Source organism: Chlamydotis macqueenii, chromosome 4, assembly GCF_036417535.1.
Source record: "Chlamydotis macqueenii isolate bChlMac1 chromosome 4, bChlMac1.mat, whole genome shotgun sequence".
Taxonomy (NCBI): domain Eukaryota; kingdom Metazoa; phylum Chordata; class Aves; order Otidiformes; family Otididae; genus Chlamydotis; species Chlamydotis macqueenii.
This window is the reverse complement of record NC_141559.1, coordinates 48,553,774-48,580,634: the sequence shown is the minus strand read 5'-3', so window position 1 is coordinate 48,580,634 and position 26,861 is coordinate 48,553,774. Positions and strand designations below refer to the sequence as shown.

The 26,861-nt window shown below is 38.6% G+C and overlaps 1 protein-coding gene across 2 annotated transcripts; it reads right to left on the bottom strand.

Moving 5' to 3' along the window:
• Positions 1–566: 566 nt before the first annotated feature.
• Positions 567–26,652, bottom strand: TRAPPC11 (trafficking protein particle complex subunit 11). 2 transcript variants are annotated; one of them, XM_086746919.1, is made up of 29 exons: positions 26,287–26,652; positions 25,124–25,293; positions 24,628–24,698; positions 23,667–23,781; positions 21,496–21,595; positions 20,658–20,731; positions 20,315–20,411; positions 18,589–18,722; positions 18,111–18,258; positions 17,320–17,413; positions 15,890–15,969; positions 15,715–15,793; positions 15,569–15,623; positions 13,991–14,136; positions 13,359–13,420; positions 13,124–13,256; positions 12,204–12,334; positions 11,563–11,718; positions 10,847–11,034; positions 9,797–9,945; positions 8,537–8,658; positions 7,758–7,877; positions 7,344–7,409; positions 7,086–7,242; positions 5,353–5,464; positions 4,509–4,600; positions 3,469–3,602; positions 2,892–3,059; positions 567–1,534 (listed from the first exon to the last, which is right to left on the bottom strand). In XM_086746919.1, the coding sequence occupies exons 1-29, from the start codon at positions 26,488–26,490 to the stop codon at positions 1,490–1,492; spliced, it is 3,402 nt and encodes a 1,133-aa protein (XP_086603045.1). In that variant the 5' UTR covers positions 26,491–26,652; the 3' UTR covers positions 567–1,489. The 2 variants fall into 2 exon arrangements, with proteins under 2 accessions (XP_086603045.1, XP_086603046.1); XM_086746920.1 differs by lacking the exons at positions 567–1,534; positions 2,892–3,059; positions 3,469–3,602; positions 4,509–4,600 and having other exon boundaries at positions 5,353–5,453.
• Positions 26,653–26,861: the final 209 nt, after the last annotated feature.

Below are 26,861 nucleotides of genomic sequence, written 5' to 3'. Positions count from 1 at the left end.
ACTATTTTGCTGTGAGACTGTTTTGGGAGGGCAAAAGGCACCCCAGTTCTCCACCAAACACTTGACATCACTTGCATCAACATGTCTTTTAAGAAGCAGTAGCAGACGTTCCAGAGTTGCTGTAATCTGAGTGGCTACTTAAAAAAAAAATTTGGAAATGAAACACATTTTCCACTCTTAAATAAAGAGATAAGATACCTATTCCATGACTGCCATTTAGTTAATAATAGTTAAGAATAGGGAAGGTTTCATTTGTTATTCCCAGCATGGTTTGTCAGTCGTCATCTTTTCCTCCTCTATACGCTGAAAAATACTGATAACTACATCTGCACTCCATGGAAAAGCTGTATACACTCACACATATTTTTTCAGGACTGCCAATTAGCCTACAGTCCTTTCATTGGCAAGGAATGTTTACATGCTTCTCTAACGCTTTTCTCCAAGCATTACAGCTGTTATTTTGGACTTTCGTGCCATAAAAGAATCTATCAGCCCACAAGACAGAGCAGAGTTATGAAACAACAGCTGTGAAAACAATGCAATTAAGGACACAGTTTCAGAAGTACTCTGTTACAAGTTGTTTATTAGAACTTCACTTTGACAATAAATAAGGTATTTCCCAAGCAATCAAAATGTAATTATTTAGAAAGTTAAACAACTGAAGTTTTCACAATGCATTTTTTTATATACATAAATTTACTGTATTTTAAACACCGGTTCATCCCAAGCTGTACAACAGCGGGATGTCCATCTTTTAAATTCACACAGCAGGAGACTCCTAAAACATACCTTTCATCGGGAAGCTGTGTGTGTACAAATAATCCCAAACCACATCAGCTGCAGGTTGGATAGTCCAGCCGTTAGGAATGAACCTCTCTGTTCATTAGACTATCTGTTGCTGCATTCAAATTCAGACATATGGCTTACCCAGGAGAAACAGCGCCTTTTAGATTTAGGGTTTTAAAGAACTAGTAAGCCGCTCGATTCCAATAGCACAACGTAACCATTTGTAGTTTACTGTGCTACTGCACACCCTGTTCTGCCCTCAACACAAGTGGCACAGAACTAACTTCTGTAAAGGATGATCATTTTCAATGTTTTAAATCTCAGTAAGTACAAACTTTGCACCTCAGCTTACTGTTAATTATGAAAATATCTTTCAGTTTTGGTCAAATGAATTAGCATTTCTCCACTTAAATACTCAAGACATTTAATATGACTTAATAATACTTTTAAGAGTTTGACATTCAAAGTTAACTTCAAAAGAATGTTCCTGTTAAATACAGCACCAAGTTTTCCCCATATGTTTATTCCTTAAAGAAAGTCTGTGAAAGACCAGGTGTTTTAAAACATTAGTTCTGCTAAGAGTTGTAATTTTAAAATAAAATTTAGTTCTTATGGTTTGATCAAAGCCATGTTTCCAAAGTGAGCTTTATATACTCCGTGCAACATCCCATTTTCTTTAAGTGTAGAGGTACAGGTCTCAAAGTTACGCAGCTGTAATTGAGTGATCATCTGCTTGACGACCCTGAGGCTTTAAGAAAATAAAGACAGATAATTAAAAAAAAAAAAAAGAACAACAAACGACCAAACACAAAAGACTAAGGCTGTTATGAAACTGTCTTTGCAATACATTGTGTTGATCAATGTAACTCTAGCACACAAGTACAGCACTAAGCCTTCTAATGGTTTCCAATAGCAGCACAAACACAGGGGACATCCAGCAGAAATTCCAGTTTGGCCCAGTGAGTACTTGGTAAAGGCCTCAGCTCGTTAACTGCCCTATTAAATGCCAAGGGCATCTCCATACACATTTGGACAGCTTAGCACAAGGCCTGGCTGATCAGAGTTCTGAGTATTACTGCAGTATAAAAAGCTGGTAATTACCAACACATAAAACAGGAATGAGACCAACAGTTTCTTGGAGGAATTTTAAGTAGAATCACTAGAGATGGGAGAGAGAAAGAAGGAATTTTTAAATAAAAAAGGGCATCCTTACAATAAGGTTCTTTGAGGTCCTGACAGCTCCAAAGCAAAAGCAAAGAACTCTGAAGCCCAAGAGATTCCACAGGAGCGTTGAGAACACCACGCTTTTGAGGAAAAAAAGCCTGTGTATTGACTTAAGAAGACATCTTGACAACCAGTCTAGAAGAGCCACTGATTGGCAGCATATGTACAAGTAAATTATGCCTATTTCTTTTGGCTAAAACAGAACTGAAAGAACGCCAGGCCTGTTTCCTGGAAACGGGATTACAGATGTCTGAACAAGTCCATCTCAAATCATATAAACAAACTCTTTGGGCTCCTTACTTGCTAAGAGTCTGACTAAAAAGTGAATACAATACTCTGGAGACAGCAGCAGTGGAACAAGAAAGTGTTGTTTTGGGCAACTGGATTTAACTTATTCTTAAAAAGTAAGAAGAAGCCTGCGATCCATTTTTGATAACGAGTGAATTTTCTTCAGAGTCATACCATGTAAGAAAAAAAAAAAAACAACTAGACTGAGTGATTCAATGAAAGGATGTGTTTTTAGAAGTTATTTAGGGAGATGTGGGATGCTATAGTGTTTCTGAACCTAGTCATATGAGCTGCTCAAATGCTTCTTTTTTTCAGAAGTGCTACAAATTACAATATTAAAGCATTCCATTACATTTAGCTTACTTCATTGTACTAAAAATACAGACAACTTTAAAACTAATTTCCTGAGGATTTTGGTTGATGACACCAATGCACAACCCAGGACTTTTCAAAGCAAGCAGCTCTGTTACAAACTGGTAATTTCAGTCTGCTCAGAAACACTCAGCTTTGAACGGGGCTGGGGGTGGTAGTCGCCAAGAACTGAGCAGCTCCACAGAGAGCCTTTAAACATAAGGCACTTCTCACAGTCTTACCTTTACAAAAATGTGTGTCGGTATGAATCGTCTCAGCAACTGATTAGTGAAGTTTGGGAATCGCAGCAAGTTAACGTGAAGAGATGGTAACTGCTGATATCCAGCCATCAGAGGATAGAAGTTGTATAACATTTCCTGCTGTGTGCCAGGAAGGATTCTTAATCGGATCTTAAAAAAGAAAACAGCCACAAACAGATAAGTTCTGTGACCAGAAGTCACAGTCCTTAGTCCTCTGTTTACTTTCTATTTATACATTGTTTACTTTCTGAAGTTGGAAAGAAAGCAACTACTTTCCTATTGTAGCTCAACTATTACTTCTATACTGAAGCACCATGTTACCCATAAACAATGTGACAAATGGCTCCTAGTCAGGCTTCCATTTAGCCCTTCTTTAAATGGAGTCTGCATCCATGAGTTCTTCCAGACAGAATTTACCATAAACATCTAAAAAACAATGAGTTTGTCCTCTCTGCACATCACTGTGTGTAAGTAGACTTACACATCAGTGTAAGTCTAACCAACGTATTTTTCACTACCATATAAGCCAGCAGGATCAGTAGATGTGACAATTTTGTACCTGTTTAAGGCCAGAGAACATGAAGGCATCACTGGGTTCCACTGACACCTCCACATCCTGGACTAAGTTGGTCTTATTTTGCAGGTGATATCTGACAGGTAGGGATTCTCGGACTCGACCAAACGATGGCAGATCTTTGGAAAGAAAGTAAGTAATTTCAAATACAAAATAAGTTTTAAAGTTCCATACATAAAAAATAAGTCTATTGCAAAAAGCAGTGAAAAGCTTGAAGAAAAAAAAAGACAGAATAACTAGGTATCCTAAAGCATTTCTGACAAGACTTTCCGGGGGGGGGGGGGGAAGATCAAAGAACACAACACAACTTCATTACAGCTTTTCAATTACACTTCTTCAACATCTAGTTACAAAACCTCCAACTGCTAACACTGCGTAGGAATGCTAACTAGCAAGTCACTTTGGTTGCTGCTGGGTGTCTTCAGCTTACCAAAAACCTTATCAGATACTGTCAGGAAGCTCCTTCAAAATATAACAGGAAATGATGGTGGAAGAATCTCAGTACAAGTGAGACTGAACTGAGGAAAGCATAGGAATTCTGTGTGTTCAGTGAGCTCTCCATTCCCCCTCTGATCTTTTGCAGGTGAAGTGCTAGAAGAGAAACAGTTCACCTGCCCGCAAGCAGCTCTAATTCTCCAGGCTGTTTCTTTCCTGGGATGCAGCCAGGGCGTGGGTGGATGGAACAATGCTTGCCACAGGCGTCTAGAGAAACCTACTGGGAAGGCAGCATCACCAGAGGTAACTCTGGCCTTTGTGCTGCCACATAACACAGGTTGATCCATTGACAGCTTTTAACAGAACACATTTGTGTAACTACCTTCCAGCTCTTCCCTTGAATTGAAGGGGGAAAGAGAGGGGCAAGGCTTGAGCCAGTCTGAGCGACAACAGAGTTTCTTTCACTGGCTCCATAACATGCAGCACCAGTTCTGTCTTTTGGTACAGTAAATGCAAGCTCTGGATGCTGTAAAACTTTGGCAGTCCTAAAAATTCTAATTGGGACATATATGTTGCCAAATTAATATTACCTGCATTAACATGGAGAGGAATGCTCTCTACAATCACGTGCGGTAGAGTGATGACTGTGCTAACGACTGGTAAGCTTTCCACAGGTGAACTTCTGCAGGAAAAAGTCAAACGCAGACCATGTTGAAAGTTAAACAACATAAAGTATCAAGTGAGTACACCAGAAGAACATCACTTAAATGTGACTAAAATAAAGTTATACTAATTTCAGTGATGGAAAGAAAAACCCCAAAGCCTTACATTGGATTGTCTGAAGTGAGCAAAAAAAAGTGCCATAGTATGGAGACAAAATAGCAAAAGGCAAGAACACTAAAAAGCTCTAAAAGTAAATAAAAGTTAACTGGAAGAAAGATACACCTCAATATTTGTCTTTGAAAACTGACTGAATACATAAAGCCACAGTCTAGGGTGGGAAAATAGTCTGCTCATTTGAAAAGTGTGTTTGTTTCTACTATTGCAAAACTATTCCTTTGACTTGGCTTCTCAAGTATTTCATGATGGGAAAAAACAAGGAGTGGAAGGTGACAGAACAGCTCTGTAACTGACCTAAGATCTTGCAAAGAAGAAAGTTTCATGGAATGTTAAAACCATAACCACGTAATACATATTTCTCTTAAGAAATAAATATTTATTCAAAAGTATAACAAGCCAAGCGGTAATTAGTAAGGTCCAAAGTCTAGACAGTGCTTGGTACAGGAAGATCCATAACCAAAAATGCCAGGGGGGAAAGAAGAAAAAAAAAAAAAAAAAGAAAAAAAGAGAGAGCACCAAAAAACCCAACTCACCATCATCCCTAAAAACAAAACAACTTATTTCCTGTCCCCATCCAGGCCAAGAGATACTTACTTTCTCTTCCAGGAAATGACGTAACATCCAGTTGCCACTCCACTAGCATTAGTAACTGGAGGACACCGAAGGCAAAAGCACTCACTGGCACTCTCACCTGTCTGTAAAACAACTATCAGCAACATTTTGTTTAAAATCAAAGCATAATCATTACTGCAGAAGCCACCAAGTCTATAAATCCAATATGGCACAAACACAACCGTTCAGCCAGAAAGGGCTTTGAAGTGCTTTGCAGACTATACATACATAATATATAAATTTAATAAAGATTGTGAAGTATCCCAATATTGTGTGACATACACAAGTATGTGACAGTTTACTTTCTGAACAGCATCATGAGATCTTTCACGTACACACAGAACAAGCCATTGCAAATGTAGAGTTCATGCACAAAAGGAAAAATAACGCCAGTTCAAATTCTACACTTCTCCCACTGCAAATTCCAAAACATCCACATAAGATGTCTGTCATGTTTTAAAATGAAAATGAACACAGACACTTCTCCTCTCCCATCAAAATGGATGAGAGGTGTGGAAGAGAGGGAACACAAGAAAAATCTACTGGCATTGAGTTTTTACTTCTCTCCCCCCCCACTCCAATTGAATGAAAAAAAAAAGAACAAAAAAAAAACCAAAAAAAAACCCAACCTTTTCACTTAGAGAGTGATTTTTTTAAAAAGTACTAAGGAAATAGATGTTTAAATCAATAAAGATTAATTATTATTTTGAATAAGTCTTACAAGGGAAAAAAAACCCAACAAAACAAAACCAAAAAGCGGACAGCTGAATAGCTGGTATCTGAGGGGGTTCGTACCTCCTGGCAGTTAGCTCTTTAGGAGCATCAACCAGAAGCCATGAAGCACAAGGTGCCAGAGCTAAAGATGAAATTTCATAGTTTGAAGACTGAAGGACCTGGGAAATAACTGCTTTTTGCCAGGTAATCCTTGAATCTACAGAGAAACTAGAGTCCTGCAAGTTCTTCATTACATAGGTGGACAGCTGCCCCACAATCAGGCAACAGTCCAGACTGCCTCATTTTATTCCAAGTTTTGATAGAATAATACACATTTTCACACCTTTGACTCAGTAAATACAAAGACAATGTTTGCTGGAAGATTTTGGATCCACTTTACTGCCAAGTTCTCCATTTATTTGACTTTAAAGGTCAACATACTGAACCCTTAAGGTTGAAATCTGTAAGATTTTTTTTTCATTTAAGTAATAAGTTACTAAATTGTGTGAGTATAAAAAAAAAATGCTTACCTCTAACTGTTATTTATAGCCTACCCTGTCTAGCTTCACATTTTTCAGTTTCATGACTGCAATCATGGATAAGGATCACTTTAGACTTTGGATGCTGCCTCTATCACACATTACTTGCATTCCAGAAAATATACATAGCCCATAAACACTGAAAGTACCAAGTATCTTTTCTTATGGATATCTAAGAAGTTGCATATCAGAAATACTTTCAGGTGCTTTCCCTTAGGTCTGTTATATTTAGAATTTTGGTTGCCATCTATATTCAAGTCTACTTACTTGATCCAGTGAAGCACAACTACATTCTGAAGCATACTGCTGTCTAAGTTGTGTTCTGGCAAGCAACTACAGTATTAAGCAGTTTTCTTTTACTTAGAGTTAGATAAGCAAATGCTGTTTAAAACATCCCCCTTTCTTACTCCCAACTTACGCAAAAAGTATCCTCCTGATAGAGAGCATAATAAGAAAACTTACCATTCTCCACATAAGATTCCAGTTGATCTACTGGAGTCATGGAAGCTGACAGCTGCAGCTGGCTGGTTACAATAGTGAGAGGCCAAGGAGAAGCACTCAGGATGTCTGTCATCAGTAAAAACGGTATATCTGCAAATACTCTGTCCAAATGCTCCAACTGTCAAGACAGACACAAGACCTGGCTATTTCTAACTAAACAGCGTAAGACCATTGGAAGTGGTGCAATTACAAAATACCAACAACTTTTCAAACATGTACCTTTGTGGAGACAAATTTGACAGCAACATCAAAAGGAAAGACTGTTTCTATGGTTACAGTTTCATCCTGTGTAGGTGTGAAGAAGAGGAAAAAAGTTACATTCAGTTTCAGACCTGGCTACTGATGTCAAAAGTTACTAATGTAAAATTACTTTTCATCATCATTTTAACAAAGTCTTCTCCAGGGCAGAATGTACCTGTAGTTATTTTTCAAGAACAAATACAGAAAAGGTTTTCTTCTGATTATACTTATGAAGCTGCTCACCCTAAATTGGGCTACCATACTGCTCATCTGGCATTTTTTCTATCTGCTAGAAACACTTCTAAGAGACTTGGAATTATAGCACTTAGATCGAGAATATTCCTTGTATTTCATGAATGTATGTCCAGCAGTTGGTGCATCTTAACTTCCTACCCGGTGACACTTGCAGAGGATTTCCTTCCCCTCAACGACAGTGTTGATTAAGTATGACACGTAAACCAGAAACATTCTTGCACCGACTGTTCCACAACGAATGTATATTGGTTTTTCCAGCTGCAAAATAAAGGAGATAGTATGAGCCAAGCTATTCCTAAAGTACCTTAATTAGATGGCTAATGAATTTTTGACAACTTTAGGCCTAAATTGGTCCAAGAGGGCAAGAGTAGAATGGATATTACTGACCATAAGGAATCTCCTACATGATCTTAATTATGCAGTGTATTATTTCAATCAGAGTAGCACAGCTGCAGTTGCTTTGCTACCAGGGATTGCCTGTTACTTAACAGTACAATAAAAGAGCCATTACTATGTAATATATGACATACCAAACTTCTAATTTACTAGTCACAATTTCAGTTTGGTGCAACATCTGCATATTTGGTGCTCTACCATGTTGAATCACACTTGCTGACTACAATTATCTATTGTCCATTAGGTAGTGCATTTAATGAACAGTTGAGATTAACCTCCTTATTTTCTTTCTTATCTGTCAGCTGTATCACCAGAGTACACCTTATTCCCAAATTTAGTCCAACATGGGATTAGCTAAAGAAATACTAAGCTACAAGTAAGCAATGTGTAAAATATGCCGTATTTCATTTATTTGTTCAGATATCTAAAACTAAATATAGGTCATTTTATGAGAGTCTTGTATTAGTTGATCCCCATCTTCTGAAGATCTGTTGCGTAGACAGAAAGTTTTAAACCTTCACCTTTTCCCCTGGTTGCAAGTCTCCTACAGGAATATCAGGAAGCAGCGCAGGAAAGGAGTCATCACACGTGTCTGTTCCGTGAAGAGTCACCTGAGTTTTCTGAGTCAAGTTGGCATCTTGGCCTAGGATTAAAAATAGTCTTCTTATTCACACAGGCTTACATCAGTGAAGCATGAAAGCAATAACTAAAAATAGTAAGATATTAATCTCAAAAAGCAATACACAAGGAATTAACATTGTTCATTTGGTTAACGGAAGCTTTCAAAAGTACCAGCAGAGGATAGATTTGACAACACGTTAAGTTTCCTAACTTGGAGGGAATCACATCCTGCAAGGTTTTTGTTTCATCTATTTAGGCCAGGGAATAAAACAAAAAACAAAACACCAACTCAAAAGACCTCAAAAAAGAGAAATCATATCTAAAATCGTATCTAGATGTTCCCTAGCACATAAAAAAAATCACAACGTGATTACGTGATCAAAGTTGTTCTTGGTATTCTATATGGACTAAAACGCAAGTTTCACAGTTCTGTGATTCTTCTGTTTTCAAGAGCATGGCTTACTGATTTTACATCTTTTTAAAACTGCTCTTCCAAATCTGTGTTGAAAATATGTAAAAACAAATGAATACATGTTAAATGAAACCATTCCTCAGTCAGAGGTTGATTACAATAATGGTATTACTGCAATCATGTGGGATAATTTTCAAAGCAAAACAAGCCACATCTTGCCAAAGAGTTGCAACTGTGGAAAATACATCACCCTCCCTATAAATGAAATGTCAGTTTTCAATTGTTCTTTTAATGTAATCAGCAAGCTCACATTGACCTTGCATATCACATGTTAAGAGTCAAGATCAAGGGGGAAAAAAGAAAAAAAAAAAAAAAGAATAAAAAGTAAGACCGACTATTAAACACTGCTTTAGGAGCCAAGCCCAAACATCCCATTAAATGAGTTTAAAGAACACTCCACTGACTCGACTGAACTGTACAACTGTATAGGGAATGTGGTTCTACTTCACAGTACACAGCACATATTGCATCCTATATGGCAGCGGCTTAAAAATGTTTTTAAGATAATCATAACTGAATGAGTCTGTTGGCTCTTGTTCTTACCACTAGTATCTCATAATTCCCAACCTTCATTTTGGTTTGGCTCTTAATTACTGCAGGAGAGCCATTTATATATTTCCCTGCATTGCATGAAGAACAAGGAGTCAATTAAGAGACTGATGGATTAAAAGGAAATAATCCCAAATACCTGGCTTTAAACCTGCTGTAAGCTTAACATCTTTGGCCACTGTCTCCTCATGTGACTGGACTGTCACAATCAAACAATACATTTCATTAGTCAAGGCAGGAGGTTCATGACGGAGCTGAACAGAAATGTTTGGCACTCTAGAAATAATCCTTTAAGAGAAAAGACTCAGTTATTGTATGCTTCTTAAATAACAAGTTTTTAAGCCTAGTTTAAAGGAGATTAAAACAGCCTATTGTTTAAGAGAGTTCTGACAACTGGTGGCCTATTCAACTAGAAGATGCGAGATTCCTGAAAAGCAACACGATGGGAACAATTCTATAGAACCAGACTGAACTCCAATAATAAGCATCAGTGGTTCAGATGTTCTGCCAGGAAAGAAAAAAGCACCCCCACCAACAGCAATTGGATTTCATTCTTTTGAATACATTTAAATTAATGTTAGCCTATTCATTAATAATTATTTTCCAACATAGTTTCTTAGGGATTCTGTTTGTGGGATAGCTTTTGTAAGAGAACAATAAGGAAATACTTCTTTACTGAAAGAGTGATCAGGCACTGGAACAGGCTGACGAAGGAAGTGGTGGAGTCACCATCCCTGGAGGTGTTCAAGGAATGTGTAGACGTGACACTTCAAGACATTGTTTAGTAGGCATGGTGGTGTTGGGTTGACGGTTGGACTTCATGATCTTGGAGGTCTTTTCCAACCTTAAAGATTCTATGATTCTATAATTCTATGAATAATACCTCCTAGTTTGCACAAAAATCTGGGAAAAGTGTGCCTAGCAAAGTTAGGTGAAGGGGAGATTTAAAGCATACTTGGTATGCTCAGAGATCAACGCAAGCTTTTTCTGTACTTCTAGCTATCTGGAGCCTCAAAAGTCCTAAAAATTAAGGTAGTATCTATCTTATCCCCAGTTAACCAAAGACATGTTAAAAAGCTCACATGAAAGAAGTCCCAACAAGTCCTTCTTCCTCTTTTAGGCAGAGTGATCAGGACTTCACAGGAGACTCACAATGATATATCATATGTATTTTCAAGTTTTTACTCACATAGTGCTTGCCTGAATAATCAAACTGTCCCAGTGCACTTCATTATCTGGAAGCTTAGGTCTTCGCCTGAAGGAACGTGCTGCCTGCAATGCCTCCTGAGATGAAGCAGCATCTCCACCTCCTCCACGCCAGTTCAGAATCACACATCGACCAGATTCACTTCCCAGGATCAAATCCACAGAGGTGATCTGATAAGACACAAATTTAAACACATACATATAACTTTGTCTTCGGATCACCTACTGTTAAGAATATAGTTTTCCAACACACACACCTTTATTGTGCCTGCGTATCACCAAAAAGCTTCTGGCAGCTTTGCAGACTGAAGATACCTCAGCACTCCAGGATTTCATTTAATGAAACAGTGGTGGGAAAAGTACCCGTGCTCATAGGTGTGCAATGTGGTATTTCGCAGTTTCCTATCCTCCCATAGTGCTATATACCACCCCTCCCCTCTGCCTTTTTTTTTTTTTTTTAATGTATTGCACATACTTAAACAAACACACAAGCTTGAAGCAACACTTAAGTTTTTGTGATAGTTTTTTGCTTTGGTACTGTCAATAAAATTTTACTCTCTTTTTTTGGTACTTAGTTTAAAGAATTCAAACATTTGGAACTGCAGTGAAATTAGCAACTGGTGCCAGACTACAGGCAGCTTTGTAGCTTTGAGTTCTTTGTAAGTAACAGTAAGAAAGGTGTAAAACAAATGGACCAACCTCAATCTTCTTTCCTACATCTTCAGTTTTTGCAACAAATTTGAATGTGAACTTTCTCATTTTGCCAGGGACTAAGCACATTGTTCCTTGCGACGACTGTTCTAGAACATCACTTTTTTGATAGGCTTCTTCTACCACACAGTATTGGTTGTAATCCTACAATGAAGGAGTGAGGAAAAAAAGTTCATAAATCCAGACTTAAAACACCTTTAGAGGGTCATGATAGTATAGTAAATGGTAAGGCTCTGTGTTACTGGATCAAACTATATGGGTTCTTGCCACTATTGGCAAATAATTACAATGCAACTCTTTGACAAAAGACATCCATTATATTAACGTAACTTTATGAAAGAACATCAAGAGAAACAAGACATTAAAAAGATCCTTCTGAAACTTCAGAGAGCTTCACAGAAAAACAAAGATATGACAGATGAACTAAGCAAACTGCATTTGGGAGTTTTATCACAGTAGCAATATACTGTGATAATGCAAAAATAAAAAACATCTTTCCAACATAAGTATTAACATAATTTTTTGAAAAGAACTTTCGAATCTTTTAATGTTTAAAACCACTAATAGATATTATTCTATTCTCATAGTAAGCTTTATCACTCGGTCAAAGACAGACAGAACATAGTTACCTGATTATTGAAACTGATGCAGAGTTTAGAAAACCTGATAGGATGAGGGCAATCAGTTTTCAAGTATACATCAAACTGCACAGGAACATCAACATGAAAACTAGGAGCAAGAAATTTTGCTTTGCACTGCACTGGAATAAAAAAAAAAATTAAAAAATTTAAAAAAATTAAAAAGAGGGAAATTTTTTTTTAAAAACCCAACAACACAAAACCAACCAACTACAAAAAAAACCCCAAGAAGTACGTGTTAACAAACTATAACATTCAATTCCAGAAACACATTCTTGAAATAATTGTGGTAAGGACTGTTCTGTGTACATTCTTAAAACTTTGGTTTGATGTAAGTGGGACAAATTCAGCCACTAACACTGTCACAGGAAGCCACTTCTCAGCACTCAACCAAAACCTCTGCAGAGAAAAGGAGAGGCAGATGTCCAGCATAAAAAAAAAAAAAAAAAAAAAAAAAAAAAATCCCCTACACTTAGATACACTTCCTTTATAGGTAATGCTCACTCATGCCCTGTTTCTATGTGGAGTATTACTTTGCACGCATTCTGCCCTCTTTCCTCCGAATCCTACTTCAAAGCACACCAGAGCAGCAAAAGTAATTTAAAAAGCATGAGTTTACTAATTTACCATGTTCAAAGGCATAGGTAGCCTCAGCTGGAAGTTCAGAGGTTTGTCCCCCTCAGACACAATGCTCAAAGGATTCTTCTTTAGTAATCCATATTAGGGATAAGAGATCACTAACTGACAATTTCTTATCTTACAGATTTAGATGAAGAACAGAGCAGTGCTGAAATAAGAGTTTTGGTGTTGCTGGCTTTAATATACACTTTATATTTTTTCCAAATTTTTTTTTTTCAATATATAGCTACATTGAAACTTATAATCTGGTGTAAATTTGCTTTCTTACTTACCAAATGGTATAAAATCTTGGACTTCTATTGTAAAAACATTACTGCCTGCCAAGGAAACACGGTCAGCCCACAATTTTTGTGATGCTTTCACAGCAGCAGCATCACAATCAGGTTCAGGATCAGGGCTTTCATTCTGTACCCAGACAGAAGATTACAAATAGCAATAAAAGAAGGTTACCAAACATTGACCACTCTTAAGATTATTTAAAAGGGTAATAAGAGTTGTGTGACTTACCATTAGAACTTTTATCAGATTTTTTTCTGTTTGAGATTTCTGATCTTCTTTAAGAGTAGATGCTAGCAAACAGAACAAAAACAAGAGTTACAAGACAGAAGGAAATCCTTTTTTTTTTTTTTAAACTTAAAAATAAATCTTTCCTTTAGGTTGCATCTTTCAAAATAAACACATTTAGGGGGATAAAGAATTCTAACATCCATCTACCAGTAATGAAAGATTCATTCAGTTTTCAGAACTTTTCCCATTTTAAGTGTTTCCTCTTACTTCCACCAAGTAAATTTTTTTTTTTGTTAGACAAGTGTTTCATAATTTATTGGAGGAAAACTCCAAGAGAATAATGCCTATGCCTTCTTGTTATTTATGTTTAGGAACGGAAGAAACAGAAAAGTCTGAAATATGCAAAGACACAGTCTATTTGAATGAAATTAGTTTTATAACAGAAGAGTAAGAAAATTCAGCTTCCAGCATATGAGAGAAGATAGCAAAAGCTCAGCACAGCTATACAGTTATTTTGTAGTCAAATAATTTGAAGTACTGTAAGCACTGTGTCTGACAACGATTTGTCAGGCTTCCAAATAAATCTACTTTAATTTTTCTGTACAGGCCGAGTATATTTCTTAAAATAATACCTCTACCCAGCAGCTCTAAAGAGTACGTTATATAATCTTTTAGCTGGGCCATCAGATATGAACATTTGAGAGCTGTCGTCAATATGGAAGTGAGAAGAGTCCACCATCCCTCACTGCGATATTCACACATAACATAATCCAAGAGCCTGCAACACAGTAAAGTTGAGAGAAAAACAAGTTATACACACAAACATTTTTCAGAAGCTCGCATTTATTTGTTATCATTAATACAAAATTAATCTTCACTAATACAAATGCTAGATTAAAGTCAAGTCTACTGTTTACACATGGCAATGATTTACGGAAAACAGCATGAAATTACTGTAAAGAAACACATTTATTCAATTTTTTTTTAATTTCAGGCTAGAACAACTTTCACAAGAGAATGACAGGAAAACTGACCTGTCTTCACATAAAGAACTACTCAAATTGCAATTAGACAGAAGAGTCCTAGTGCAGCATTGCATTAAAAATATGCTTTACTATTCAGTATGCAGTAAGTTTTCAGAAAAACAATCCAAAACACCACCATAAAGTCCTCTTCTAAACTAAAGAATTTTAATGTTCCTTAAGCAGAGATGTTTCTTTTCCCTCCTACCTCCTATCCCCTGCTCCATTCAAGAGTTTCAAAGATCTACAAACACATGCATCCATCTGCAAAACTGCACACCTTAATACTGAGCAATGTTTGCTATTACTAACAAACCAAAGAAGTGAATTTTTTAAAAACTCTGTTCAACTATTCAAGACATGAGATTCTGCCTACTTCAGAAAAACGTACCTAGACATAAATAAGAAAGGCTTGTTCATACAAAAAACAGGCTTGATACAAATTTATCTGCTTATCCTAGCTTATCTTCTCCTCCACGTAGCTTCCAGTCAGCTAGTAACAACAATAAATGCATCTCTCCTACCTCAAACATACTCCCTCTACAACATGTGATCTCTGACGCCTAATTAATGAAAACATTGTGGGAAACCTTGACTCTGTTTCTCCTTAAAAGTATAAAGTTAAGAAAGTAAGCATAAAATAAGTCGTTCAGAAAAGATGGTAGCTCTACCTCAGTATTAAGCCTTCCTAGCTCTGTAGTCATTAATAGTAGAAAACTACACCAACAAAAAATAATCCCTTTTGCTGATTCCCTGGTATGTAAATAAAAATTTAATTCAGCTACATTTTCGTATTTTTTCAATTTTGTAACTACAAAGTCTGTAATTAAATGCAACTATATTCTCATTGCAGTAGCAGGCAAGTTTCAGAAGTCATCTGGGAGATTATATATATAGATATATATATATATAACTTAGTGAGCTAGAAATAAATAATATTTACCCTACAAGGCAAATCCTCACAACAGTTTACAGCATGAACTTTTTCTACTCTAATAACTGACTCATCATATCTGCTATGCTTTCTTTAATATAAGTGAAGTTTGTAGACTCCAAAGCTTGTGCTTCAGTCAAATCCTGGTACTAGCAGCATCTTAGATGAGCTTCCAATACTACTTCATGGTAGTAAGATAGGGGTCCTAGTGAGAAGAATAGCATGTGAAAGAAGTAATCATGGATGGTACTCACTTCAAAGCTTTGGCATAATCTTTAGCGTAGTAATATTCTTCTCCCATTTGAACCACTGATAAAAAAAAATTAACAAGTATCAGATCAATACTGAAAATCCTCAAAAAATTCATTTTTTAAAAATGCATCTGATTATCTATACTCACTCAAATGACTTTTCATTCTTGGACACTTGTACTTCTTGAACTGTGCAACAGCGTTACTCAACAAGGCAATTATTAGCTCCTAACAGATAAAACCATTACTGATATTATTATATATGCAAACACTAGGATAATGTTAGAAAACAGGTTTGGGGTTTTTTTGTAGAGTAAAACTTACTGAGTGAAGGACATTTTTCTCTTTCAACTGTAGCGATAAAATCCCCATCTTCTCCTTTTCAGGATCAGAAAGATCAAAGCCTGCATAAGACAACGAAAAATCCACGAAATTGAAATTTTGTCCAGGAAGTGATTTATGTGGTGAGCTACCTGCAACGCAAGCTCCAACTCAAGCACACTCAGACTCTTCAACACTCTTTTGCCTAGGAGATGGATATATTGCTTTAAGAACTCATCCGTCCTATGTGTTCTAGAATGGAAATTCTGCAACAAATACCTTGCCTTTTGTTTAAAAGAAGTTATCTGAAGCTACTCCAAAATAGCAACCTACAGTAAGACGACCTAGGCTTTAGACTGCATCTATTAACATTTAAAGTGCGTATGTTAAGACAAATTTGCAACCCTTTTCCTATCTGATTTCAAGTAAAGATTCAGGCTTAGGTTTCCCTAGCAATAGAAAGCAACAACATATGAAGAACTGTACAGGGCTTTAAAAGACTATAAACTCTTGCTGGAACCAAAAATCCTGAATATATTAGCAAGTAAAGTTTCTCTTAATCTTAACTGTTTAACCTTGGCAGTAGATTCTAACATTTAAAAACTGTAACACTTGAAGATAAAACAGGTTAGACAGTACTGTATTTACAGTAAACGAAATAAAGTCTTTTAAGAGGGCAGTGATAAAGTGGCAAAGGACAAAGGATATGCAGAGAATAAAGAATATGAGACCAAATGGAGAGGGACAAAGGGGAGTAAAACCACAGTCAACAATGAAGGTCTCAGAACTGCACGTGTATTCATACATAGATCAAAGCTGTACGTTCAGTCTGAATTTCTGGGGAAACTTCCTTCTTAAGAGGAAAAACACAGATTTCTTTCTTAGATTAAAATCTAGTCATTGCATCCTCTCAATCCATTTCAAAACCCAAAAAGCTTTTTCAGAAAAAACCTTGTGAATTCCTGTGCACAACTGACAAGATGCAGTACGAACGGAAGGAAAAATTTATAACAATCACATACAGGGACATTGTTACTTTGCTGTAATCCAGTTCTCCAGCTTCTTTTCCCAGGAATGCATTTCACTGCAGCCAGGCATTCCTGCAGTACACTGATCACAGGTAGCTTAGGCAGCAATAGAAACAAAGCAGCAGCAAAGGTTCAGTACGGCCTATGTAACTTTGCTGAAGATCAGATCCTGCACGAACCTGAGGCTCCTTTTTCTGTTTGTTACAGAGACCGAACACACTTTCTGCACTTCCAGTTGACACCTGTTCAAGTTGTACCACCAGTTAACAAGAGAGCAAGGTCCAAGCCCTGCATCTGGCTCTGTGGAAAAGGGATTACAAGCTCATACCCACTAAGTCAGCTGGCAGGATCAGCAACTAAAAGAAGTTTGTCTGAACTCCACAGATACAAGACACAGAAACATACTTAATATTCCCTGCCGCCATGGTCTTTGCCCATAGAAGTCAAGCACTCCAGTTTGCGTTTCCAGGGGATCCGGATTGGGATATATCACAGAGGCCTGTAAATTCAGCACATATAGTCATAAAAAGGATTCCTGTGTCATTTTCAAGCATTAAAAGTGATCTGATGCTCCAATACACATGCACATAAAACCAGAAATTTGCTTTAAAACATAAAACCTTTCTAGCCACCTGTATAAAAATAGTATTTCAGGAAACCCAAACATTTCAATACTTCTCATTAATTCCATCTGACACCATACTTCATTCACCTTCATTTGTCTCAACTACCATTAAAGAATAACTGGGTAATCCTCTTAAAAACTGGTTCCTAACAAGATAATTCAAAAACAACAAATAATAGCACCAATAGGAGCAAAGACATTTTTAAAGAATTGGGACATGTCAGCTGTAGAGTAGTTACATATAACCAGCACATATGTTCAATCAATTGCATAGATCAATTTTCCATGCAACCCTTTCTTCCAGGCAAGTGTCAAAAAAAAACCCCAAAAAACAACAACGACCCAGCTCCCACACGCTCTAATACCAACGTTCTTGTTTCTCTGCTTCCGGTAAGTCACCAGATACAGTGCATGTATAGAGAAATATACTAGAAAAACAAAATAGTAAGATTTCAAGTATCCAGAGATGCAGAGCATACTATATTTTTATAAATATTTTGAAAATATGTCAGAATTATTGGTAATACAATATTTTATTACAAACAGTGTTTAAACACCCCTCCCAACTTACATCATGGTTACAAAGCATACTTGCTAGCTGTTTCCGTTCCTGTGCGTAGTAGGCTGCCTGCTGGTAATAGAAACCTGGATTCTGAGTTTGAATTGCTGTCAATCCCAGCTTAATAGCTTCATCAAACAAGTCACCAAAAGCCTGAAACCTATTAAAAAAATGTTCATAACCAAGATTATGTACAGCAATTTGAACTGAAAGGTACATTTCAGTTAAAAGTTCTGGTTAGTCTTAAAACAGATTATACTTTCACATGCAAGTTTTGTGGCTGCATTTGTGTCGTACCCTGTTCACTCCCAGAGAAAAGTGATCAATAACCAATGCAAATCAGAGTAACAGCATACGGTTTTTATGACCTAGTGTATCTCTTTCTTAGATAAAGAGCTCAGAACTTGTATCTTGCCTAGAGAAATAAAACAGTGAACTTAACAAGGTTATATAAGAACTAAACAAGAAATATTACTACGTAAAAACATACTGTTTAGACATCCAGGCAGCATGCTCGAAAGCGAGTTCTGCACTTCCTATTTTTTTCTTGCATAAGTCAATATGTTTCCTGAACTGAGCAATTGCATCCAGTGGAGTATTATGCTGAAAACAGAGGCGACAGATCTAGAAAAAAATCAAAATAAGAGGAAAAATAACTGCATTAGGCTGCTAAAGATTAGCTTTAAAAAAAACCAAACAAACAAACAAAAAAACCAAAACAAAAACGCCACCTCACAAAAAACCCAAACAAACTTATTTTACTTAGAAGAGCTTAAATAGCATAGGAAACAGAAGGAGAAAGAGAGATGTAAACCATGATGTACTACACCTGAAACCATGTAGTCCATGTAATGTTATTTTTCTTCCCCTTCTCCAAGTCATCAATGAAAGAGTGCATAACTGACAGCCAAATTCAAGATGGAACTGCAGAGCCACTGAGATCACAGAATCATAGAATGGTTTGGGTTGGAAGGGACCTTCAAAGGTCATCTAGTTCAACCCCCCTGCAAGGAGCAGGGACATCCCCAACTAGATCAGGTTGCTCAGAGCCTCATCCAGCCTGGCCTTGAACGTTTCCAGTCCTCATCCAACCGGTTCCAGTGCTCTACAACCCTCAGCATAGTTTTTTTTTTCCTAATATCTAATCTAAATCTACCTCCCTCTATTTTAAATTTGTTACCCCTTGTCCTGTCACAACAGGCCCTGCTGAACAGCCTCTCCCCTTGAGGTACTGGAAGACTGCTATCAGGTCTCCCCGGAGCCTCCTCTTCTCCAGGCTGAACAGCCCAACTCTCTCAGCCTGTCCTCATAGGAAAGGTGCTCCAGCCCTTTTATCATCTTCGTGGACCTCCTCTGGACCTTCTCCAACAGGTCCATGTTCTTCTTGTGTTGGGGGCTCCATACGGATGCAGTACTCCAGGTGGGGTCTCACCAGGGCAGAGTAGAGGGGAAGAATCACCTCCCTCGATCTGCTGGCCACACTTCTCTTGATGCAGCCCAGGATGCGGTTGGCCTTCTGGGCCGCAAGGGCACATTGCCGGCTCATGTTGAGCTTCTCATCCACCAGCACTCCCAAGTCCTTCTCCTCAGGGCTGCTCTCGATCCATTCCCTGCCCAGGCTGTATTTGTGCCTGGGATTGCCACGACCCAGGTGCAGGACCTTACACTTGGCCTGGTTGAACTTCATGAGGTTGGCACTATCTTTGAGGCCTGCAGTCTGCAAGTGGAATTTGATGGAGTCCAACTCCAACATTGTTGTAAACGGAGGGACAGGGTTTTTTAACTAAAAGCCCCCAAAATACCACAAAAGTATGGTCTGATTCTTGAAGAGTTACTTTCCTCCTCCTAACAAGCAGTAATTGAATTATACTGACTTAAGATTTGCAAGAAGACAAAAACATTTAAGGAACAAGCAACCCCTGTTTTCTCTCCTCCTGCACAGAGTGACAGTTAAAGAGATTCTACTTTTTCAGTTGACTGCATTTCAAATGAACTCCAGTCTTTAAAGATACTCCCAAATTCAGCTAGGGATTTTTGTGTGGAATTCAGAAGACTTCGCAAGTCTGAGTGTAACTGGTATTCCACTGATAGCTGTTTCTAATCTCTCTCTTTAAAAGCAATATAAAATGCAACTTTTAAACTTTTACACATTAAAGATCATTAACTTTTTTTTTTTTTAAGTAAAGGTGGTCACAGATTAGAAGTACATTTGTTACCTTGTAGTTTATAAATCCTGCCATGGTCTTGATTTCCAGCATGTTTGTTTCATGGGCTCTCAGTTCATGCACAAGGTTATAGGCAGTTCTGTAATTTCTAAGTAGGAAAACTTAAATAAGAGTTAAATCATACAAGATAATAAAATTTAAGAACAGGACAGCCTGTATTCTGCGTATTCTTCCCAGTGAAGAACTCACCCCTTATAGATAAATTTGTAATAATAATAATAATAATAATAATAATAATAATAATAATTTTGCATTTGGGAAAATATTTATCATAATCTATGGCTTAGCAGTAATTTAGGGTAGAGAGGGTGGGGGAAGATTACTCGAGTCTTACTTGAGAGCATTCTGCGTATCCTGTTTCAGCTCACTGAAGAATGCTATTTTGAACTGATGTCTAACAAATAAAAGCTGCAAAACACAACCAACATACATCATTCACAAACATCTGAACATACCTGTTACCTACAAAGCAGATACAGGTGATAATTTCAGAGGTTTACATAATATAGCAGTTGACTTGAAAAACTGACTATGCAACTGTTTCCTAATCGTTCTCTCTGCCACCATGACGCAGCAATGATCTTTCAACAGATTTAATCTGTTCCAAGCCTTTCACTCTGGAACAGGGGAGAGGCTTTGTAACACCCCAAAATCTCTACGCCAACAGTGTCGATTGTTTGTTTGGAGCTCACCACTTGGATCTCAGCTTCCAAGAGAGGGAAGCTGCCAATCGCACAGAACATTGTGCATCTGAGCAGATACTTAACAACTTGAAAACCAAAAGCTAAAAGCCAAATCAAGGCAAGTTTAAGTTATGAGCTTCTCCGGGAAGCACTTTCCAGAACTTGTTAAGACACTACATTCAAACAGGTTAACCCATATAGAAAATTTAGGGTTTTGTTTTTTTTTTTTTCATGACAGAACTTCATTTTTGGGCTGTGGGTCTTTCTCTAAGGAAGATGTGATAAAGCCAAATAGACGTAAGAACAAGAGCAATCAAAACCAAAGTTTAAGTTGCAGAGAATAAAATCAGATCTACTTTCAATACTGAGAGAAGGCATCTCAAGTTGGAAGTGGGGAACAAAAACATATAAGCAACAAACAACCCTTATTTTCATGTTTTAACATGCACTATAGCTTGCACAGTATTTAAAAAAATAGGGTAACGTTACCTGATGGGTGGTTTTGTTCAAAAACTCCTTATGAGATTTAACTCTTCGTATTTCTGTATAATAGTAAGTTTGTGCGTGCTCATAGAAAGCATTTTCCAACCTGCAACAAAGTTTCTCCTAAGTTTCACTAATTTTTTTTCCCACATACAAAGAATCTAAAGAACTTCAGAATATGTTACTTTCAACTATGCTTATTTTAAGGCGGGCAAAAGCAGCTGGAGGTATTACTGAACTCTCCTTTAAGTTACCACACAGCATAAGAGCTTGCAGACAAAAACCTCTTCACACAAAGCCTTACACAGAGGTAGCACAAAGTAGAACGAGTAGTTTCAAGAGCCTTACGGACTGACTTTTCATACCACAATCTCTACTATTTAACATGAGAAATTCTAAAGATAAGCTGTTAGGATTTTGCAAGGCAACAGAAAGTGGAGAGATGCCTCAGTCAAAACAAGCAAATTTTGCAGAGGCTCCTGGGGTAAGTCTAAACAGATCAAGATCTCATTTGCTGATCTCGAGGGTGAGGAGTGGGAAGGAAAAAATAGCAGTAAATAAAATTATGAGGGCACAGGCTAGGTTTCATCATTCTGTCAAAACATCAACAACTACCTGGGTTGCAAAGGTAACAGTCAAACTTGTATTTGCAAGATAACTAGCCCAATGGCAAGTCAGAGGGGCAGAAGAGGCCCAGAACACCGAATACAGCATGAGGCCAAGGAGGATCTAAGAAGCATATGCTGCATGATCAAATTATAAGGAGTAAAATCAACTAGAACAGGAACAGAATCCAGAAGAGGAACACATTCAATAGCAGTGAGGCACACACAAAATAAAGGATGAAGTACCAGTTCTGTGATTTGGCCAAGAAGGGATCACTGCAGACTTTAACTAAAGCAGAGCACAACTTGCATTCTGCTCAGCACGCAACAGAGAGGATGGCGATGAAAGCAATGGACAGCAACTGTTAACTATGAGTTCAGCCACAAAAGGAAGACAAGATAAATTAAGACTACCTATTGTACTTATTTTAGCATTATTTCGTGGTTGTATAGAAAAGACAACCTAGTCCAAGGGGTTAAAAAAATACATTCTTTTTTACTACTATGAAATCTCAAATTAAAGTGTCAAAACAGAAAGATTAACACCAGGAATTCTGACATGATTATACACCTAAACATTTTTTTAAATGTGCACGAAGAGCTCTTAATCCCCAATGATATATCCTTATCTTCACAAACTTGGAGACAGTTGCAAATATATCAAAGTGCAACTATATGCAGTTTGCAAAGGCTTACACTAGTTAACACGTAGTAAACATTCCCTCTTCAGCACTATGCAAAATATTAAAAACTAGAAGCAACCGTTACTTTATTTTGTTCAATTTAGTAGCTGTTTTATGAGCAGCATGGATACGGTAACAGTACTGATTTATGCTGAGAACTTCATTGTTTATATATAAATACGAGGGAGAGAGAAGGAAGAATTAGTCTCTCAGACCATGACCCCTCCTCTCCCTGTGCATGGAAAAATTAAAACTAATTTTAATAAACAAGAATTTGTCTTAGTTTGAGCCCTTCTTTTTAGTTCTACACAAGACCGTCTTTCTTTTCTTATTCTGTTTGTGAGAGGCCTTCATAATTTAAAATTTACAGGGAATACAGCTTCAAATAAAACACAAAGTACAAGAAATGTAAAGAATGACAGAGACATAATATTTGCAACCAGATAAATGCCACTTAGCATAAACAGAGAGATACCTATACAGCCAGGAAGTCGGCGGCATGGGGGGAAGCAAAGACCTGCTAATACAGAGTGACATCTAACGAAACATTTGTAGGGAGAATTATTAAGAACCAGCAGGGCCAAAACCATTTTAGGGGTAGAAAAGCCCACTTTGCCTTTACCTGACTTGAGGAAGGGAAAGTCTTGGGATATCTAATAATGTTTCTTCAAAAGCAACATCTTTGACAGTCATTACGCAGCCTCACAGAGAAAGGGGAGCTGTGTGGAATTCATCAGGTTGCAGAATAACCTGAAGAATTCCAGCAAACAAATAAAACATTCACTGCTGGTCTACAATGAGCGTGCCACATAGCAGTCATCCCATCCTACCAACTCACTCAATACCTACGTTAGCAACCAGAGCAAAACAGAGTTTTAAAGTCACTTACCTTATAATATAACCAACAAGATGATCAGTGTGTGGAAGCACAAAGAGGGATTTCCCAGAAAGGTCACAAGCGTTACATAAAGCCGCTGCCCGCTCTGATGCAATAACATCTTCCCCTAGCAAAGTCAAAGAAAGTGGAGGTAAGCAGTACGTGGTGCTGCAATGTGAAATTAGCTCTAAAAGCTTGACTGATACAAAGTACAGAAAAATCAAATACACATAAAATTAAGACCACATTCTTTCTTACTTCTTTCAGAGTACTACGTGCTTCATCCAGCAGAACACATTGCAGAAACTTTCTAGAAGTGGCTTAGCTAGCAACAACCTACAAGTATCACTGAAGTTTTCCATCTCTCTCACAGAATTAAATATGCTGTGTCTTGAAAAATACAATAGCTTCCAGAAAAGACAAACAGATACAGCAAGTAGAGGAAAAACCAACACCAAATAAAGGGTTTGTCAGACACCAGAAAGTAAGCAGCTATAGCTCTACAGAAACTTAAAGTTAAAACACATCACATTTCACAGCTCCACTTGACTCCAAAATGTTATTGACTAAAACAGAGTTAAACTAAAAGGCCTCTGTAGGTACCAAATACCCTTCCTCTAAGTTCTCAGTGCTTTTACAGCTTTTCTTGATCTCAAGCAAGGTTTAAAATGCAACTTGCTTACAAGAAGGCATGTCACATGTATTACGCCAGCAAACCATTCTTGATACTGTGTATCAAAAGATGGACTTGGACTTAAGAGGAAGAAGTCAAGGATAGAAGTATCAAGTGTTTAGGGTCAACTGCTCTGAGCACTCTTCCCATGTGCACACCTCCCTGCAGCTACCACACACTTAATGTGTGTAGATGACATTATATTAAAAACTGCAGACAATGTGACAAATGACAGCCAGCTCAGTCCATCAGGCCTTCCAAAAAATGAGATCACCACAACTGTGAATAGTTTTCTATTACCTGGAGGTAATGGCGTTTTTTTCTGAATCAAAACCACAGCAACTTTAGTATTTCTTCCCTGCAAACTTTGCCTAAAATAAAAACAACACAGCACAATGTCAAGGTTTCACTTCTTATTTCTGAATAAGAACAAAATGAGAACTCAGTCTAGATGGCAGTATTGAAAGAACACTACATAAGAAATAGAACCAAACAGAACAACATGCTCCATCATCCACAGAATGCTGCGTTCTCTTCTTTGTTCAGTTAGAAGAGAATAACTGCACTGAGTTTAGCAAGCAAGATTTCAGGGGCTGTTTATGCTTAAATTACTTCTACAAATATATAATTTTTTATTAAAAGTCTCTTTACTGTCAGTCGTACATTAAAAAGCAAAGTTCAAGTTCCCCTTAATTTATGACTAGGAAAAAAAAAATATATACTTATATATCTTAGAATGCAAAAAGGATTACCATGAGCTTGTAGTACGTTATGAACCAAGTGAAAAAACTCTTACCTGACAATTTCAACTCGAGTAGCACATTCCGACTGTTTTTCTTTCCATTGCGGCTCATCCCAGTCTAGTTCATAGAACACCACTACAAGCGCTGGAACCAAATTCAGATGTTTGTTCATCCAGCCAGTCTTCAGGATTCCTTTTGGAATATACCATTCATAGGATGTCCTCTGAAAATATTGAGGGTATTAAAGCAAGGTACCAAATCCATTTACCAGCCTCTGAGTATAGCAGAAGAGGAATTGCCTCTACATTCTTGTCAGTTTGTGGATATGTTTGTCATCTTTCCTTTAGCATTCTTCCCCTTAAGCCTTTGCTTCCTGTTCAATAAGACATACACCTTGCTCCCTGGCATCAGGGACTGATGCCTGAAACACCAGCAACAAAAATAGCAGATTCCAGGTAGACTGGAGATAGAGGTGAAGTTCAGAAGCACGTTTCACACACCTTCATGAAAAATTAGGTTTATTTTAAAAGAAGGCTCTTGAGGGGCTCCCAAACAGAGCCAGGAGAAAACCGTTAGGATTCTTGTTCCTTGCCAGCATCACAGAATTAGGTAGTTTTCCATGGGTAAAACCTATTGATGGTGCTTCTTAACTGCTGTTGCAAAGCAGAAATTAGAGCAGAGCTATTCTTTCTGCTGCATTTCACTTGGTTAAAGGCTTTACATTTTTTTTTTTTCAGAATATGCCAATTTCAAATACCTAGTTTCTCCAGAGTCAAACTTTGGGTTTCGTTAAAGCTCAAATTTTACAAGCGTACCTTAATGCTGAGTAAAGGAACAGCAAGTACTTTAAAAAGCAAGTCATATAGGCTTTCTCTGCTTCTCGCTAATGACCTACGGCAGCCTGGTTTCCTACGCATCCATAGCAGCCCGCCACCGCGCCCCAGGCTTCCCCCTTAGCCCCGACAGCTTCTCTCAGCCTTCGAGCTGCCGCCTTTCTTTCCCCTCCGGCAGCGGGGGAAGAGGCAGCAGAACGGCGGGCTGAGCGTTCCGCGGTGCGAGCGCTGCTCAGAGCTGCCGGCAAACCCGGCCGATCGGCCCAGCCCCTCTCCCTCAGGGAGCCCCCAGCTCCCGCATCCCGCCCCCGGGCTGTGGCTGCGGGGGCAGAGGCCCGAACCCGCCGAGGCGAGGAGCAGACGGGGCACAGGCCGCTCGCTACCTTCGTCCTGCACTTGGGGTACTCGTGGTCGCCAGGAAGGACTTTGAAGGAGATGGGGACGCGGTCGGCTCTCCGGTTGGCGCAGAAGGCGTCCCAGACGGCCCGGTGGACGGCGTTGTACACCACGTCCAAGCCGGTGAGGGTGACGAACGCCATGGGCCGGCAGCACAGCTCCACCGGGAAGTCCCACTGCGTCGGGGTCATCCTGCGCCCGGGCCGGCGGCCTGTGAGGCAGTAGGAGGGCGGCTCTCAGCGCGGCCGGCGCCTTCGCGGCCCAGGCCAGCGCCCGCCCCGGCTGCAGGCGCTCCGCGCTGACACAACGCCCGGCCGGGCCCGTCCCTGTCCCCGCCCCGGGATGGAGCTCGGCGCCGGGCAGCGCCAACCGGGAGCGGCTGCGGGTCGCGGGAGGCGGGGCAAGGGCACGCCGCCGCCCCAGGAAGCGAGCTCTGAGCATCGGAAGGGCAGCAGAAGCGACCAATCCGCGCTCCCGTTTCACCGCCGGGCCAGTCAGGGTGGGCCCGCGCGGTTGGGTCACTAGCGAAGGAGCCAGTTAGCAAAGAAGGAAGAAAAGACAG

What these genes read in the sequence shown, in the direction of transcription:
- TRAPPC11 (XM_086746919.1), bottom strand. Translation starts at nt 26,490, where the DNA reads ATGACCCCGACGCAGTGGGACTTCCCGGTGGAGCTGTGCTGCCGGCCC. An exon ending in GATTATGCCAAAGCTTTGAA is followed by an intron (nt 14,137 to 15,568) that starts GTGAGTACCATC and finishes ACTGTGTTGCAG; the next exon opens with GCTCTTGGATTATGTTATGT. An exon ending in TACAGCAGGTTTAAAGCCAG is followed by an intron (nt 8,659 to 9,796) that starts GTATTTGGGATT and finishes TTTTAATCCTAG; the next exon opens with GCCAAGATGCCAACTTGACT.